This window comes from Eumetopias jubatus, unplaced genomic scaffold (assembly GCF_037043125.1).
Source record: "Eumetopias jubatus isolate StellerSeaLion01/CBP00866 unplaced genomic scaffold, mEumJub1_p1.0 scaffold_9, whole genome shotgun sequence".
Classification (NCBI taxonomy): Eukaryota; Metazoa; Chordata; class Mammalia; order Carnivora; family Otariidae; genus Eumetopias; species Eumetopias jubatus.
The window spans coordinates 115,095,450-115,110,991 of NW_028274815.1; the positions used below are offsets into that span (position 1 = coordinate 115,095,450).

The 15,542-nt window shown below is 48.5% G+C and overlaps 1 protein-coding gene across 9 annotated transcripts in view; it reads left to right on the plus strand.

The window, feature by feature from the left end:
* The window catches only part of EFCAB8 (EF-hand calcium binding domain 8), a 67,335-nt gene extending 57,127 nt beyond the window's left edge, over positions 1 to 10,208 (plus strand). For 5 of the 9 annotated variants that reach the window (XM_028118623.2, XM_028118621.2, XM_028118625.2 and 2 more), the window contains 6 exons: positions 1,750 to 1,936; positions 6,560 to 6,634; positions 6,928 to 7,060; positions 8,270 to 8,474; positions 8,560 to 8,658; positions 9,623 to 10,208. In XM_028118623.2, the coding sequence (XP_027974424.1) occupies positions 1,750 to 1,936; positions 6,560 to 6,634; positions 6,928 to 7,060; positions 8,270 to 8,474; positions 8,560 to 8,658; positions 9,623 to 10,033 (1,110 nt within the window). In that variant the 3' untranslated portion in view covers positions 10,034 to 10,208. The remainder of the gene's footprint in view (positions 1 to 1,749; positions 1,937 to 6,559; positions 6,635 to 6,927; positions 7,061 to 8,269; positions 8,475 to 8,559; positions 8,659 to 9,622) is intronic. The other 4 variants (XM_088026749.1, XM_028118626.2, XM_028118622.2 and 1 more) reach the window with 3 other exon arrangements.
* Positions 10,209 to 15,542: the final 5,334 nt, after the last annotated feature.

Consider the following 15,542-nt stretch of genomic DNA (forward strand, 5'->3'; position numbering starts at 1 on the left):
AAAATCGATCATGATTGTGGTTGCAAACTCTGTGAGTATACTAAAAACCACCGAAGCAAGCCCTTTAAATGGGTAAATTGTATGTGAATTATATTTCAATAAAGCTGTGTTTAAAAGCTATAAAAATGATAGAGCAGTTTTTCTTTTTCACAAATCTTTTTGTTGTTGTTATTTGTAGTTGTTTATCTGCACATCTCATAATTTATCTCATGGAAATAGTATGTAAAACAACATATATCTTTCTAAGACCTTTACTGTGTACTGCCAAACTGCATTCCCAAAGTTTATAGTTTTGCACTTCTAATATTTTCCTTTATCCTTGCCAGCATAAAGTATTTATTATTAGTGGTATTCATCCAAGTGAGGTTTCCTTGGGTCTATAGAGTACCTTGCTTATAGAAGGCGTTCAATAAATAAATATTTGAAGTGAAAAGAAAACTTTTGGCTGATTTTTAGATGCAAATGGTTTTCTTTGATTTTAATAAAGATATCTTTGCTTATTAGTGATGTTGACATCTTATTTTATTGGCCATGTATGGTTTTGTGAATTGTCTCTTCACGTCCTCTGTCCATTCTTCTATTGTGGTAACCATCTTTTGTAAGTGATGTATAATTCTTTTTAAACATATTAAAAATATTAACTTATTATCTGTCATATGTATTACCAATATTTCCCCCCAATTGGTCATTTGCCTTTTAATTTTATTTATGATGATTTTAAAATTATAATTTTTTTTCGGTCAAGCCAATTTTTCTTCCCATTGTGGTACTTCTCATTGTCAATCACTTTCTTATTCAGAGGTAAGCCAAATACTCCTATTTTCTTTTAGATGTTTTACAGTTTCATTAAAAAGAATTCTTTGACCCTTTTAGTGTTTCTTTAGTTGTTTTTTTAAATTTTTAAAAAATGTTTATTCTAAGTAGGCTCCATGTCCAACATGGGGCTCAAACTCCCAACCCTGAGATCAAGCGTTGCATGCTCTGCCAACTGAGCCAGCCAGGCGCCCTAGCATTTCTTTAGTTGTAAGAAACACAACAACAGTTGAAGTTTCTCTTGATAGTTTATCCGGTATTCCAGCACTTTTTTATGGGTCATGCTCTCTATTACCACAAATTTTCCTGCCACTATTACATACAGATGTTTTATGTAAATGTGTGTTGGTTTCTGAGCTTTCTATCATCTCCCATTGTTCTGTTTAAAATTTTTATATTGTGACTTAACATACTTGAATATGGTAAAGTTCATCCCTTTCAATATTGTTTTATTTAAAACAGTCCTGGTTATTTTTACTCATTTTCCAGTTAAGTAGAGTTCATCCTTTCATAGTGAATGTGATCTATCACTCCCTTGCTCACCCTGTTCTATTCCCAGTGCCCAGCTGAATAATTTTAGAAGAAGACCCGGCTCTTGTCCTAGCCTCACCACTTTCTAGCTATGTGGCTTTGGACTCACTTCTCTCCTCTGTGAAATGGTGAGACTCACACATCCTCTAAGGTTGTTATGATGTTCAAATGCAATAATCTGTATAGATGCAATTGGTAAGCAATATAACAAATGCAAATGCTTTTTTATGATTTTACCAAGGGACCAGTGAAGGCTAGACAAGTGCCAGGACTTACCTAAATTAATGTGGGAACATGTCTAGAACTAGAACCCTGGGACATGAGCCAGGGGACTGTGACCTAGGATCCTTACAGAGGGCTCGACTGCCTCCAGTATAAGTAGTTCTCCTGTACTGTCCCTTATAGGTCGTGGCTGGCCAGACCATTTCCCTGGTTCCCCCCAAGCTTCTGAATTCCTGGAAGGGCCATTTGGATAGTGTGGCAGACATCCTGTATGTGGATAGCTTCCAGCTGGTTGTCAGTGCTGGCCAGGACTGTGACGTCAAGGCTTGGAAACTCTCCGGTGACACCATTGGTATGGGTCCTGCTGAAGGTCAGCCATGCCACATGGCCCATCATGGTCCTGTCCCTGTTAGAACCTAAGCTGGCATAAACCTTATATCCTGTGGGGTGGGGTTTCAGGCCACAGAAGCTGTCTCTGCTCAAATAGTATCACAGGATGTGAGTCTTTCCAGTTGTCCGTTCAGCAGTCTATTCAGTCATCCATCAACTGTCCATCCACCCACTCACCCGCCCACCCGAAATTATTTGCCTGTGTATATTTTTGCAAATCATATATCTGAGAAGGCACATTCCTTTCTCTTTTTAAAAACAAACTTGTTGAGTTATAACATACATAAAGAAAAGCACACAAACCAAAAGGGTTCAGCTTGTGAATTTTCAGAAAGTAAATACACACCCATATAGCCATCACATAAAAAGCATCTTATGCTTTCTTACACTTAGTATTTTCATGGTCTGTCTCTGAACTCTTCTGCCTGGCCCCCAGCCTTCATTGTATGGCCACCATAAACCCTGTGAAGGCCTGAGGGAAAGGGTTGGTGGGTAGCTGCAGACTTGCCCTGTGGCTGGAACATCCTGGGTTATAATCTGTCATGTCATGTGAGGCTGTTAAAAGTTCACTAAGGACTCGTCTGATTTCTCCTCCTCCACAGAGGGTTCATCCTCCTCTCATTACTCTGTCAGGGTTGAAAGCAGCCTTGGTCTCTTATCTCTTATCAAAGGCTTATTCCTTTCTGAATTAGTTCACTTAGATTTCCTTGCATTTCAGCTCTTATATGGGTAAAAACTTTCTGACTATTTTTAATTTCTTTCTCTCTATGATGAAATTCCTCATCTTCTACTTTGTATTCTTGAACATTTTGATCAAAGTTATTTTAAAGTCTTTGATAATCCAGTATCTGGTTCACTTCTGGGTCTATTTCTATTGCCTATCATTTCTGTTGGTTCCAAACGTGACACAGTAACAAGGACTGGATTTACATTCCCACTTTAAAAGACTAAAAGCATGAACAAAATATATATAACAGTTTCCAGACATTAGACAGCAGGCAGCAAAGAATAGTAATTCCTGAGGTATAATTTATAATAATATATTATACATAAAATAATATAATACAAAATTAGTATAAATTATATATAATATATACAGTGCATTTGTAATATAAATTATATATAATACAATATAGACATATACTATATAATGTATATAAATATTATGAATATACTTCATGTGTCACAAAAGGTAGAAGAAAACATCAGCCTGTTAAGGAGAGAACTTAAATATATATAAAAAGACCCAAATTGAAATTAGAAATTGAAAACAACAATGTCTGGGGGCACCTGGGTGGCTCATTTGGTTAAGCGACTGCCTTCGGCTCAGGTCACGATCCTGGAGTCCCTGGATTGAGCCCCGCATCGGGCTCCCTGCTCAGTGAGGAGCCTGCTTCTTCTCCCTCTGACCCTCCCCCCGTCATGTACTCTCTCTCCCTCTCATTCTTGCTCTCTCAAAAAAATAAATAAATCTTTAAAAAAAAATAAAAACAACGTCTGAGATAAAAATACATTGGATAGGGTGAATAGCAGATTAGATACTACAGAAGAAAAGATTAGTGACTATGAAGACATAGTAATGGAAACTGAAAAAAAGACTGAATAAGTTGACATTTTAAGTTATGACATGATGATTTGGTATATGGGTACATTGTGAAATGATTACCACAATCAAGATAATTAATACATCTATTACCTCACATAGTTACTTTTTTTTTTTTTTTTGGTGGTGAGAACACTTAATATCTACTCTCTTAGCAAATTTCGAGTATTCAATACAGTGTTGTTAACTGCAGTCACCATGCTGTGCATTGGATTCCCGAACTTATTCATCTTCTAACTGAAAGTTTGTACCCTTTTGCCAACATGGCTTTTCAATCTATCTCCGTCCTTATATTTAAATGTGCTTCTTTTGTGGAGCATTATATTGAGTCCTATTTTCTTCATCCTGCCCGACAATCTTTGCCTTTTAATTGGATATTTAGTCTATTCAAGTATTAATGAAATTACTTATATGGTTTAAGTCTATCATCTTGATATTTGTTTTCTGCTCTTTGTTCCTTTATTCTTCGTTTTCTGCCTTCTTTTGGATTAATCACGTCTTTAAAACAATTACCTTGTTTTATTTCTTTATTAGGTTTTCAATTGTATGTTTTTATAATATTCGTTAGTGGTTACTCTAGAGATTATAATATGCACTCTTGACCTGATACCACTGCTTGTGCAAGAATCTTACTTTTGGGTGCCTGGGTGGCTCAGATAGTTGAGCGTCTGCCTTCGGCTCAGGTCATGATCCCAGAGTCCTGGGATCGAGTCCCGCATCAGGCTCCCTGCTCCTTGGGAGCCTGCTTCTCCCTCTGCCTCTCTCTCTCTCATGAATAAATAAATAAAATCTTTAAAAAAAAAAAAGAATCTTACTTTCTTCTTCCCACTGCTCCTTCCCTTGCTCACGCTCTCTCTCTCTCAAATAAATAAATAAAATCTTAAAAAGAAGATAAGAGTCAGTAGCTTAACCGACTGAGCTACCCGAGCATCTGTGCTAGTGTTTAATTCTTTAAGCTTTTATTTATCTGAAAACATCTTTATTTTGCCTTAAAATGTTAAGACTATTTTACTGGGCATAGAATTCTCAGCTGGAAGTTTATTTTCTTTCAGTACTTAAAAAAAAAGATTTTTCCGTCATCTCTGGCTTCTATATTTTCTTTTGAAATGTCAGTTTTAAGTTGATACTTTATTTCTTTTTTTTTTTGAGAGAGAGTATGTGAGTGGGGTGGGGTGGGGCGGGGCAGAGGGAGAGGGAGAGAATCTTAAGAAGAATCCACTTAGGCAGACTCCAACATGGGGCTCGATCTCATGACCCTGAGATCATGACCAGAGCTGAAATCAAGAATCTGTTGCTTAACTGACTGAACCACCCAGATACCCCATAAATTGATATTTTGATGGTAATTTTTCTTTTTTCTTTGTTTTTGGTTTTCAGCAGTTTGACTATGATGTGCCTAAGTGTGCTTTTATTTGTGTTCATCCTGCTCAGAGTTCACTGATCTTTTTCAACCTGCGGGCTGCTATTTTTCATCAGTTTAAAAAAATTGTCAAAGATTATTCTTTAGTACTGCTTTTGCCCATCCTTCCTCTCCTCCCATCGTGGGGTTTCAGTTACATGTATGTTAGAACATTTGACTCTGTCCCATATATCTCTCCTATTCTGTTCTGTTCTCTGTTTGTTTTTTTTTTTTCAATCTCTGCATTCCATTTGGATATTTTCTGCTGACCTGCCTTCCAATTCATTAATCCCGTCTTCTTCTGTATGCAGCCTGCTATTAAATCCATTCAGTTAATTCTTTTTTTAAAAAAGATTTTATTTATTTATATGACAGAGAGAGATAGTGAGAGCAGGAACACAAGCAGGGGGAGTAGGAGAGGGAGAAGCAGGTTTCCTGCTGAGCAGTGAGCCCGATGCAGGGCTTGATCTCAGCCAAAGGCAGATGCTTAACGACTGAGCCACCCAGGTGCCCCGCATTCAGTTAATTCTTAATTTTGTTTTTTTTTCCCCTCAAATACCCATTTGGTTCTTTCCTATAGAATCCAATTCATTGTTGAAATTCTTCTTCTCCTTCACTTTGTTCATATTTTCTGTTATTTTATTTAACTATTTATAATTGTTATTTTAAAGTTTTATCTCATAGCTCCAATGTCAGAATTATCTGTGGGTATGATTCTAATGCCTATTTCTTTTTTTTTTTCATTATTGGTTATACTTTCCTGTCTTTTTACATGTTATATGCATAAAAAAATCCACCCCTCCAAAACCCCCCCAAAACAAAAACAACCCCCTCACCACCACCAAAACTAAAACCAAATCCAAAATGAAACCAGAGACTTTTCTGGACTTTGTATAAAAGAACCACAGAGAGTGACATTGGCATGATTTTCCTCCAGTGCATGTGCTCGTTCCTCTGTATAGGGCTGCTCATCTCACTGCAGTCAGAAACTGAGCTGGGTTGCGTCTGGACTGCCGATTTTGGTGGACTCAGTTTGCTTCTGTCTTCCATTGTGAAGTCTGTCTCAAGGGTGAAGTTTGTTGTGTTTGCTAAAGGCTTCTTCCTCTAGTGGGACTTTGTCTCCCAACAACCTCATTCTCTCTGTGTTAGCCCAACTTCCAGGCCTCCAGAGCCCCCAGTGCTCAGCGAATGTCCTGCGGGAAACACAGCGATGCATGTGAACTCCACTAGATTTGATCCATCCTGCCAGCCAGAATGGCTCTCAGAAGCTTGGATGGTTTCTTTTCCTTCCAGTAGCTTCCTTTGTCTAAGCAGAGCCTGATTCTTACTCAGCCCATGCCCAGACTCAGAAAATGCTCCCAGAGAAGGAAGCAGCCCTCAGTTTCAGTTCTTCTTGGAAGGACTCTTCCCTTTCTGTAATTTTAGTTCATCTACTCTTTTTCGCTTCTATAGCTGTCCGATGACTTTTTAAAATAGGATTTTTTTACTATATTTTTTTAATCTTTAAAAATTCTGCAGCAGGAGAATGGCCTACTATAGCTATGCCCTGCCCAGAGCAGGACTCATGTTTCTCTATTCTCACTACCTGCTTTCTCCTCCAGCCCTGTTCTTCCCCAACCTCACATCTGATGGACGCCTGATCATTTTGCACCATTGCTACTTTATACATGAACCACGTAAGCCCAACCGAGGATCACTGTCATCACCATAGTGCTCTTTCCATCTCAGCCTATATGGGGGGCAGGATGCTTTGGCCTGTGCTCCAAGTATATTCTAGGGCTAGTGTCTGGTTCCTTCAGGTATTTGTTGAGTAGCCAGCATAATGCCTGGCATGTGGTAAGCATCCTGAGGTGCAGGCCAAGGGTAAGGGGTTTCTAGCTGACCCTTGAGGGTGGAGGGTGAAGGGCAGAAGGATCAGAGGGGAGGTAGACCAGTTCTTGTTACTGAGCTGGGTCTGGTTAAATCACAGGGACATTTGGCCTGAGTGTTTGGAAAAGGTTGCAGGATATTCAGATTGTTGGTGATCTTAAAGTGGGAAAAAGCTCAGAGGAGGAGGCTGACTCTACAGATGCTGCCCAGAAGGCCTTCCGTCCAGAGCTGCGGTGAGTTATCCCAGCCCACTTGGTCTTTGCTGGCCCAAGGAGGGGATGCCGGGAGCCTCCCTGCAGGTCCTGGGCTGCCTCATCTGGGTTGGGTAGAGCTAGGCATCTTTGGGGAAGGCCCTCAGAAAGCCAGAGGCTTGGGACCTACAGGAAACTTGACTCTACCAGTGGCAACTGCGGCCTACGAGCCCAGCTCAGCTGCAAGTTTGAATGGTACAAACCAGCAGAAAATACAAAAAGGCAAGCCCTTCGATGGGCCCTGGCTCCAGAGCCAGGTCCAGATTAGCCAGGGCTGGCTTCCCTGCCGAGGCCATTTCTATGTGGCTAGAGGTCCCCGGTAGGAGAGTGCCCGGGGCTCTGGTCCTGACCAGATGCTTGTGTTATTTCCCTGATTCATGGGGAAGTCAGGCTGCTGCTTGCAGCTTCTTTCTTCTCCAGGTTCCTCCTCCACCCATGTCCCACTCTTACTCCTGACCAAGTCTCAGAGAATTTGGGGTCATTCCAAGAAATATTTATTGAGGTCCTGCTGAGTGCCAGACTCTGTGCCAGGTTCTAGAGATCACAAACAATCCAGACACAGGTCCTCCCCCAGAGAACTTACAGTCCCCCTGGGGAAATGGACATGCAAACTCATGGCTGCTGTTTTATATGGTAAAGCGATGGGACTGTTAAGAACAGGAATGGCTCAGAGGACAGTCACCTCATTGGGTGGATCAAGTAAAAAAAGCTTCATAGGAGAAGAGATTTTTTGGAGTTGGGTCTTGATATGTAAGTAGGAGTTTTCCAGGCACCCGTACAGTCCTTGGGGCTCCTCTCCTCTTGTCAAGGCATACATCTCTACAGTCCCGTGTGGGGTTCGCAAACAAGGCAGGGGCAGGGTTTCCCTGGGAGGGAGAGAATGTTTAAATATTTCACAAGGGGAGGCCCCGGTAAGGTCAAGATGGGGTGTCGGGCCTCCATGGCGGGGGGAGAGTACAGGGTGGTAGGATAGGTTGCAGGACTTGTCAGGGGTCAGTTTAATCTGGGCTTTGCTAACATTCCCTGGACGCTTGTTTAATGATGGGCCCCAGGCAGTAGGGCCTCAGAGGAGGGATGAGAATTTTGGGAGAGGATTGGGCCCAGGAGGGAGAAGCCCTCTTGGGGTCCATGGGAAGGCTGCCCCGCCTTGTGGTGTGAGGGCATCTTATGAAGGAAAGCCCCTTACATCAGGGAGCAGCAGGCTCTGGCCGAGGCCCTGGTGTACCAGCGGCGGGAGCAGGTGGCGCTCATGGCTCTCCTGAATGGGAAGGCAGACGCGGAGGCTGAGGCGTGGGCTAAGCTGCAGAAGATCACCCAGACGTCCCCATGGGCTGGGGAGCGCTCCCCGGAAGACATTGAGTGTAGCTGGTGCAAGTGGGAGTCCAAGGGCAAGCAGGTGAGGCTGCGTGGGGGACCCAGGGGCAGAGAGGGGCCCACCCCGGTCAGCCCCGAGGCTTCACTCTCGCCCATGGTGCCCGCAGATGAGCGAAGTTGTGGGAGCAGCGTACAAGCCCAAGGACCGGTCGCGGAGTTCCCGACTCCTGTCCACCCACGTGCAGTATGACTGGATGAAGTACCAGGTGAGGCAGGGCGGGGCTTGCTCCCTGAGATGCTGGTGCGGGAGGCTGGGGAGCCCCTCTCCATTGACAGCCCATCCACAGCCACCCTTGTGCCCACAGGGCCCTCCAGTCGGAGATAGGGGAGCGTCAATCCCTTAACAGAATGCTGGGCCACAGGCAGCTCTGGGATGAAGCTGGTCTGGGTGGTGTTTTTGCCGAGGCCCTGGTTGAGGCCATGGACACAGGTGTTGTCTCTGAGGACACACCTCATTGGGCCTATGGGAGGAGGTTCTCCGTAGGCCTGGTACTTTTGATAGACTTCAAAGAAATTCCCAGAGTCTGTGGCTCTGCGTTTGGTTGTTTGTCTGCCTCCATACCGTGGGCCGCTCCAGAGCAGACACAGGGTCTCCTGGTGCCGTGTAAGGGATGGAGGGAATGGAAGGGCACTCTCCTTGGGAAAAGAAAAAGGGAGCCGGGGATTTTGCAGGACAGCTATGAGTCCCATCCTGCCTCTTGCCTGGGCAGACTCCAGCCTCCTCCAGAGGCGTCTGCTATTAGAGCTTCCTCCCTCGCTGGTGGGCACTTGAAGCGAGAGAACCCCTCTGTCCTGGGCGGGGAGAGGTCAGTGAGAAAGGGGAGCTGCTCAGCATTCCCGCCTTCTAGAGATGGGCCTCAAAGTGCAGCCTGGTGAGTGCCGACAAGAGAGGTGGGGGCCCCACTCGGGTCCTGCTTGAGGCGTCATTCTAAAGATGAAGACAGTCCCGCGCTGAGCACAAAGTGTTGTTGCCAGCACCAGGAGAAGGGCTAGGTGCCAGGCCTGGCACACAGTGAGCTTGCAGTGCCAGCAGGCTGGGGAGAGGAAAAACCTCTGGAAACTTCTGGAGACTTCTTTTGTCTGGGAAGACCCCAGGGCCCATGCTTCCTGTGAGCCTGCTCTTGGTCCTGGGTGAAACATCCAAACTCCCCTGCTCTGTTTCTCCCCCAGATTTCACCTCAGATCTACCAAAGCCTGCACTTCAACAGACTGTCACCCACCCACACACCTGACCTCGTGCTGCACAACGTTCTAGAGCAGCAGGGCCCGCACAGCCACCTGGCAGCCCACCACAGCCACAAGGACCCAGATCCTGATAGGGACACCAGCTCGTCAGCCACCTCCCTCCCCGTCAGCGACACCCTCACCCTGACAGCCTCAGACTCCGGGTTCCTGGAGTCTGCCTTGTCCAGCTCCCCATACCTCCGGGCCTCCCCCTCGGTCCTGTCCCAGGCACCCAAGTACATCGTGCAGAGGTGGGCGACCCCCATGCCTGCTGCCTCATCCGTCGAACTGCTCTCAAGACCTCTGAAGGCCACCCTTCGGTCCTCCACGAAGAAGAGCTACCGCATCCGGTTCTAAGGTGGCCCACCCTCTCTCCAGTCCTCCAGCGCAAGGCCCAGGCCCACGGGCCTCCTGTCTGTCCCTGGCTTATTACCCCTGCTAGGCCCAGAAGACAGAGACCTTCTATTGACCTCCTTCTTCCCCAGAGTCCTGGAGAAGAAAATAAATATTTGCACATATCGGAGTCCCATAGGCCAGGAGGTTGGGTTGTGTGCCCCTTGCCACCTTAGACACCAGGCTGTGTCTGACATTGGGCCGTGTTCCCCCCCACCAGGCCCTGGCTGGATGCAGGGGAGAGTCCCCTCCCCCAGGACACCTGGTGCAGCCGTCCGGCAGGTGAAGCGTAGGGCTGGGACCTCGAAGGCTCCATGGTGATGTGGCTGGTGGGTCACGCCGCTGGGATGAGCTGTTTGCTTCTGAAACTTGGTTCAGCCTCATGGCTAGAGTGAGGCCCAGCAGCCATCTGGAGGTGGTGGTGGTGGCTGTGTGTCTCCTGCCCTGCTGTGTGTCTGTCCTCCTCTGCCATCAGACACTAGCCACAGGGAACTCTGCATTTACAAATTGTTCTGCCCCTCCTGCGAGGGAGGCCCCGAAACGTGGTGGAGGGCACCTCGGCCTGGCTCTGTCGCTTTGGACCCAGGTTTTTCTGAGCCAAAGCCCTTGATCCTTCCACTGTGTGCGGCTCTGGGCAGCGTCTTGGGTGGAGAACTCAGGGTGGGTAGGGCGGTGGTAAAAGCAGTGGCAGGACCAAGGCCTCTGCCCGGAGGTGGGGGGCAGGCCATGGGGGAGGGGTGGGCAGAGGAGGGGATGGGAAGTGGTGATTACCAGGCCTCAGGGGATTTTCTTAAAGGCCTCTGCAGGCCCTTGCCTGGAGGGAGATTCAGGGTCCTTTAGGAGCTGAGATCCTGACTTAGGGGCCATCTGGCTGGACACTAGGGGTCAGGACAGGTCAACCTCTGGTCAACCTTCCACCTGACTCTGCCATTCGGTGAACCCTCCCCCTAGTAGGACCCAGCCCCACTACAGCAGCATTTTACTGCCTCTGCCCACATGTTTCGGTGTAGGTACGCTGCAGGCACTGAAGAAAATTACCGTTGGAGTCTCACCTCCTACCCGGGCAGCAGCTAACCGTGAGCATTTGTCTCCAGCCAGGGGAGCTTGCTGACGGCCCCTCCAGTGGGCAGGCTCCCCTGATGCCGAATCCCAGGCCCAGAAGCACCACCTACAGTGATGTGTGTCTCCTGCTGCTCACACCCAGCCCCTCCTGGCCTGAGCCCTGGATGGGATAGGGGACAGATCATTCTGGAGCATCAGGGTCAGAAGGAGCTTAGAACCCAGACGGGGGACTGGAGGTCAGTGTCACACTGGAGTTGGTGAGTGAGGAAGCCGGGTTGGTGGCCCAGTGTCCGTCTTGTGGTCGCCTGTGCTCCCTGAGCCCCAGAGCGCCCCTCCTCACCTCAGGCCCGGCCTCACCAGCCTCTTCCCTGCCTGCTCTCTGCCTTCTGCATCAATGGCCTTGAAAAAGCTACTTATATTTATTTAGCTCTTTTCTGAGTCTAAAAGTAGCACAGGCTGAGTGTAGAAAACTCAAGAAAATACTGAAAAGCATAAAAGCCAATAAAACCCATCTGGATCCCATCTCCCAGAGATCACTTTGGTGCATTTTCCTCTAGATGTTTTCCTGCCTTTGCACACATGTGTGCGGACCTCATATGCACATGTAAGAACCCTCAGTTCTTGCACACTCATTTGCTCCTCGTACCTCACACCCACGGCTGCATCCAGCCCCTCGCTGGGTTGCCTTCTCCAGGATGGAGGACCACTGCCAAGCCACTCTTGGAGGGCACATGGCTCTGGTTTGCCCCCTAACCACGCACCGCTGACAATCCAACAAAGGAACAGACATTAATCTCCAGTGGAACAGAAACTTTTTCCCGGGCCCAGCTGGGCTGAGGAGTCATGGCCCCACAGGCCGACTGAGGGTGGGTGTCCTTCCACCAGGAGATGGGGCACGAGGGCACGGAGGGGAGTGGGGGGGACAGCCTTGTCCTCAGAGAAAAGACATCATTGACCTTGTTTTCTGGCATCACTTCCCTATTTCACACTTGTTCAACAGTTACTGAGCACCTGCTATATGCCTGGCACTGCCCTGGGCACTGGGGATGCCAGAATGAAGAACACCCAGCCATTGCCTACTGGGGACACAGACCACTCCTCTGTAGTGTGGATGCATCTTCTCCCTGGTTTATCCAACAGATGATCTTAGCACAAGCATGGGGCCCCCAGGGGGAGGTAGGCGGAGCTCGTGGGACAGAGTGCAGATGCAGTGTGGATCAGGAGAAGCCATCTGAAGTGGCTTCCTGGAGGAGGGGGCCTTTAGCCCAGAGCCAGCCAGGACCTTTGTGTTTGCTGTCTGCTCTGCCTGAGAACGGCTTCTGTTAGATCAAACGGCCTCGGCTTCATGCACTCCCCAAATAACTTCAGGTGCCTGATACCCGGGCATGCTCTACCCCTGCTCTGCTTTATTCTCACCACAGTATTTCTGTGTCTAGTTCCCACTGTGCCCCTCCCCCCACCCTCCGAGGGCAGGACCATGTCTATCTTGTTCACAGTTCCCATGCCTGGCATAGTATTTGGCACATAGCAGGTGCTGGATAACTATTTGTCCACTAAATACCTGTAACTATGAGCACTAAGTCTCCCTGCCCCAGGAGGTCCTCTGAGATTGACCTCACCCTGGTTTTCCCTCTGGGTTTCTATGTTCTTTATTTGCCAGCCCTGGATGGACTGTGGATTGTCCCTCCCCATTGGGAGACTGCAGACCCTGTCTGTGAGCCCCAGGTGGCTACTTGGAAGGGGCAGGGGACCGGGAGCCTTGAGGTTCCACCTGGTTCTGGTATCTGGGCTTCTTTTAGGATTCTATGCTGCATGGATCCTGAGCGGGGTCGGGAAGGGTGGGCAGGTCTTGGATCGGCTGGTGGTAGTGTCAGTCAAGGGCAACCACAGGGGCAAAGGCCTGGGTGTGGGGCAGTGAGGAGGGTCTGGGAGCTGGGCTAGGGGTCTCATTGTTCTGGAGGCCCGACCAGGGTGGGGTGTTCTGTGGGCTGAGCTCGCCGTGGGCACAGCACCATCTGTGTCCTGTGCTTGGGGAGCGGGGTGTTACCCGCACCCCGGACATGCACCACACCCCGCACGAGTCCAGCACAGGAGGGGGCAGCCTGGGACCCAGGGAGGGTAGATGCCTGGACCAGGGTCCCTGGGGGCTTTCCTACTGAACAGTGGTGTCTGGCCTCTGTGGCCTATTTCCCCACCAGCAGAGAGGACGGCCAGGGAAGAAGGCCCCAGGTGGGAATGAATCTGCATTTTTGGAGGCCAGTGTGGCTGAGGGTTGTGAACAGAGGAGGAAGGAGCCGTGGGGACAGACACTGAGGGACCAGTCACACGGGGCTTTTTTCTCTTGGAAACCCTGAGGGCATTTTAATAAAAGGTGCAAAGCACTCTCAGGTTTGTCTTGAGAAGCTCCCTCTGGCTGCCTCGCGGGGATGGACTGCAGAGACAGAAGTGGTTCTGGGATTCTGGGATGGGGGCAGGCCGGCACTGGGTGGCCGGGACCAGAGGGCGGCAGGCCCCGATGGCGGAGCTAGCCGTGGGAGCCTCTGACATGGGCAAGGGAGGAGCTCTGCGCTGCTCGTGGCTTTTCCTTCAAAACTTTGTTTCTCCTTTTTATTTCAAGAGTTTTTAAAAACTATCAGATTTCCTCAATTCTCAGACATAATTTTTAAATCATATTAAACAATTTTAAAAAGGTTTCAGTGATTGGGATGTGTCTCTCATAATTCCATGACTTTTTCCCCTGGGCGAGCTGGTGCTCCCTCTCGATAGGACGGGGCGGTGAAGGCACGCCTGCTGGGGAGGGAGCGCCCCCTGGTGAAGCCAGACCTGGTCACAGCCCCCAGCCCGGCTTGGAGGGTGGGGGAGGGGATTCCTTCCCCTGGAGAGGAGTTGGGCTTGTGGGGGGGGGGGCTCTAGTTCTTCTTGGAGCCCGTTGAGGGGATGTGACAAGGGGGCAAAGAAACTTTCCATTGTACCAGATATTTTACACACATTTTCATACAAAATTCCAATGCAGTAGGTCGTCTATCCCCATTTAACAGACAAGAAAACAGACTCCCACAGGATGAGTTGCCCAGGGTCACCCATGTCAGCTAGGTTTCCAACCAGGGATTTCGGGTGTTTCTGCCCCTTCCGGGCCAAGATGCTCAGGATTTGGGGGTGCTGCATTTGGGTGGGGCATCCCTTGAACGCTGGAGACAGAAAAGTGGTGGAAAGAGACCCCCACTTCCTGTGGCAGGCAAGGTCAAAGGTCAGGAAAGGGGATGTTCCGTTGCCTCATTTGCCCCGCCAGCCATGCTGTTCAAACTCTCCAGTGCACTGGGTGAGCAAGTCGCTCGCTTTTTCTGAGAGAGCATTTTGTCTGTCCTGCCCTCTAGGCTGGGGCCCATACCTTGGTGGGGGAGGTTGGGGTTTGTGGGGAGTGGGCTGAAGGGAAGGAAGTCTTGGTAGATGGAGACGCTGTCCCATGAGTCATTTCGCTTTGCGAAGGGGGCAGCAGGGCTCTGAGTCCCAAGGCATGGCTTCTGATTTGAGGAGCTGAGGAGGGAGCCCCCAACCCATCTGGCCCGTCCAGCCTCAGTGTTCTCCTTGCCCACTCAGTCACAGTGGAACTGGACAGAAACACCTTCTTCTCCCAACTTCTCTCAGTTGCTACTTCTTTTTTTTTCTTAAAAGATTTTAAAGATTTTATTTGTTTTACAGAGAGAGAGAGCACAAGCAGGGGGATCGGCAAGTGGAGGGAGAGGGAGAAGCAGGCTTCCCGCTGAGCAAGGAGCCTGATGTGGGGCTCGATCCTGGGACCCTGGGATCATGACCTGAGCCGAAGGCAGATGCTTAACCATCTGAGCCACCCAGGCACCCGGAGCTGCTGCTACTTAACATGCAGAGTTAAGGAATATTTAAGTCACCTGGGCTCTTTAAATGTTATTTGTTCCCCCAGGGTGAAGGGTGGGCAAATATGTGGCATGTGTGGAACCCCCTCCCTCCCACCTCTTGCTCTTGGAGGACGACACTACTGGATCAGGCACTTGCTTGCTGAGCCTGCATGTGACTTCAAAATCCTTTCCCAGGCAGCCCCTCCCAATCCATCCCCGTTGGCACTTGAGGTTCAACTCAGTTATCCCGACTGTCCCCCCCACCCCAGGGCCAACTTTAGTCTGAAGTCAGTTCATGGGTGCCTCTGTTTAGAGAGACAGGAAGCCAGAAAACAGAGCTTCACCCTATGGCACGGGAACTCAGTCCCCGACGGCACAGGATACAACGTGCCTCTGCTGTGGGAATTCGGTGAGATTATCGCAGTGCCTGGCATGGAAGAGTAACCAATTTTTATTGAGTAGTTGTTTTGCCCCAGGCATGACCACAGTTAACCCTTATGACGATGGGACTCAGAGAAGTTGGGTAACTGGCTAAGGTC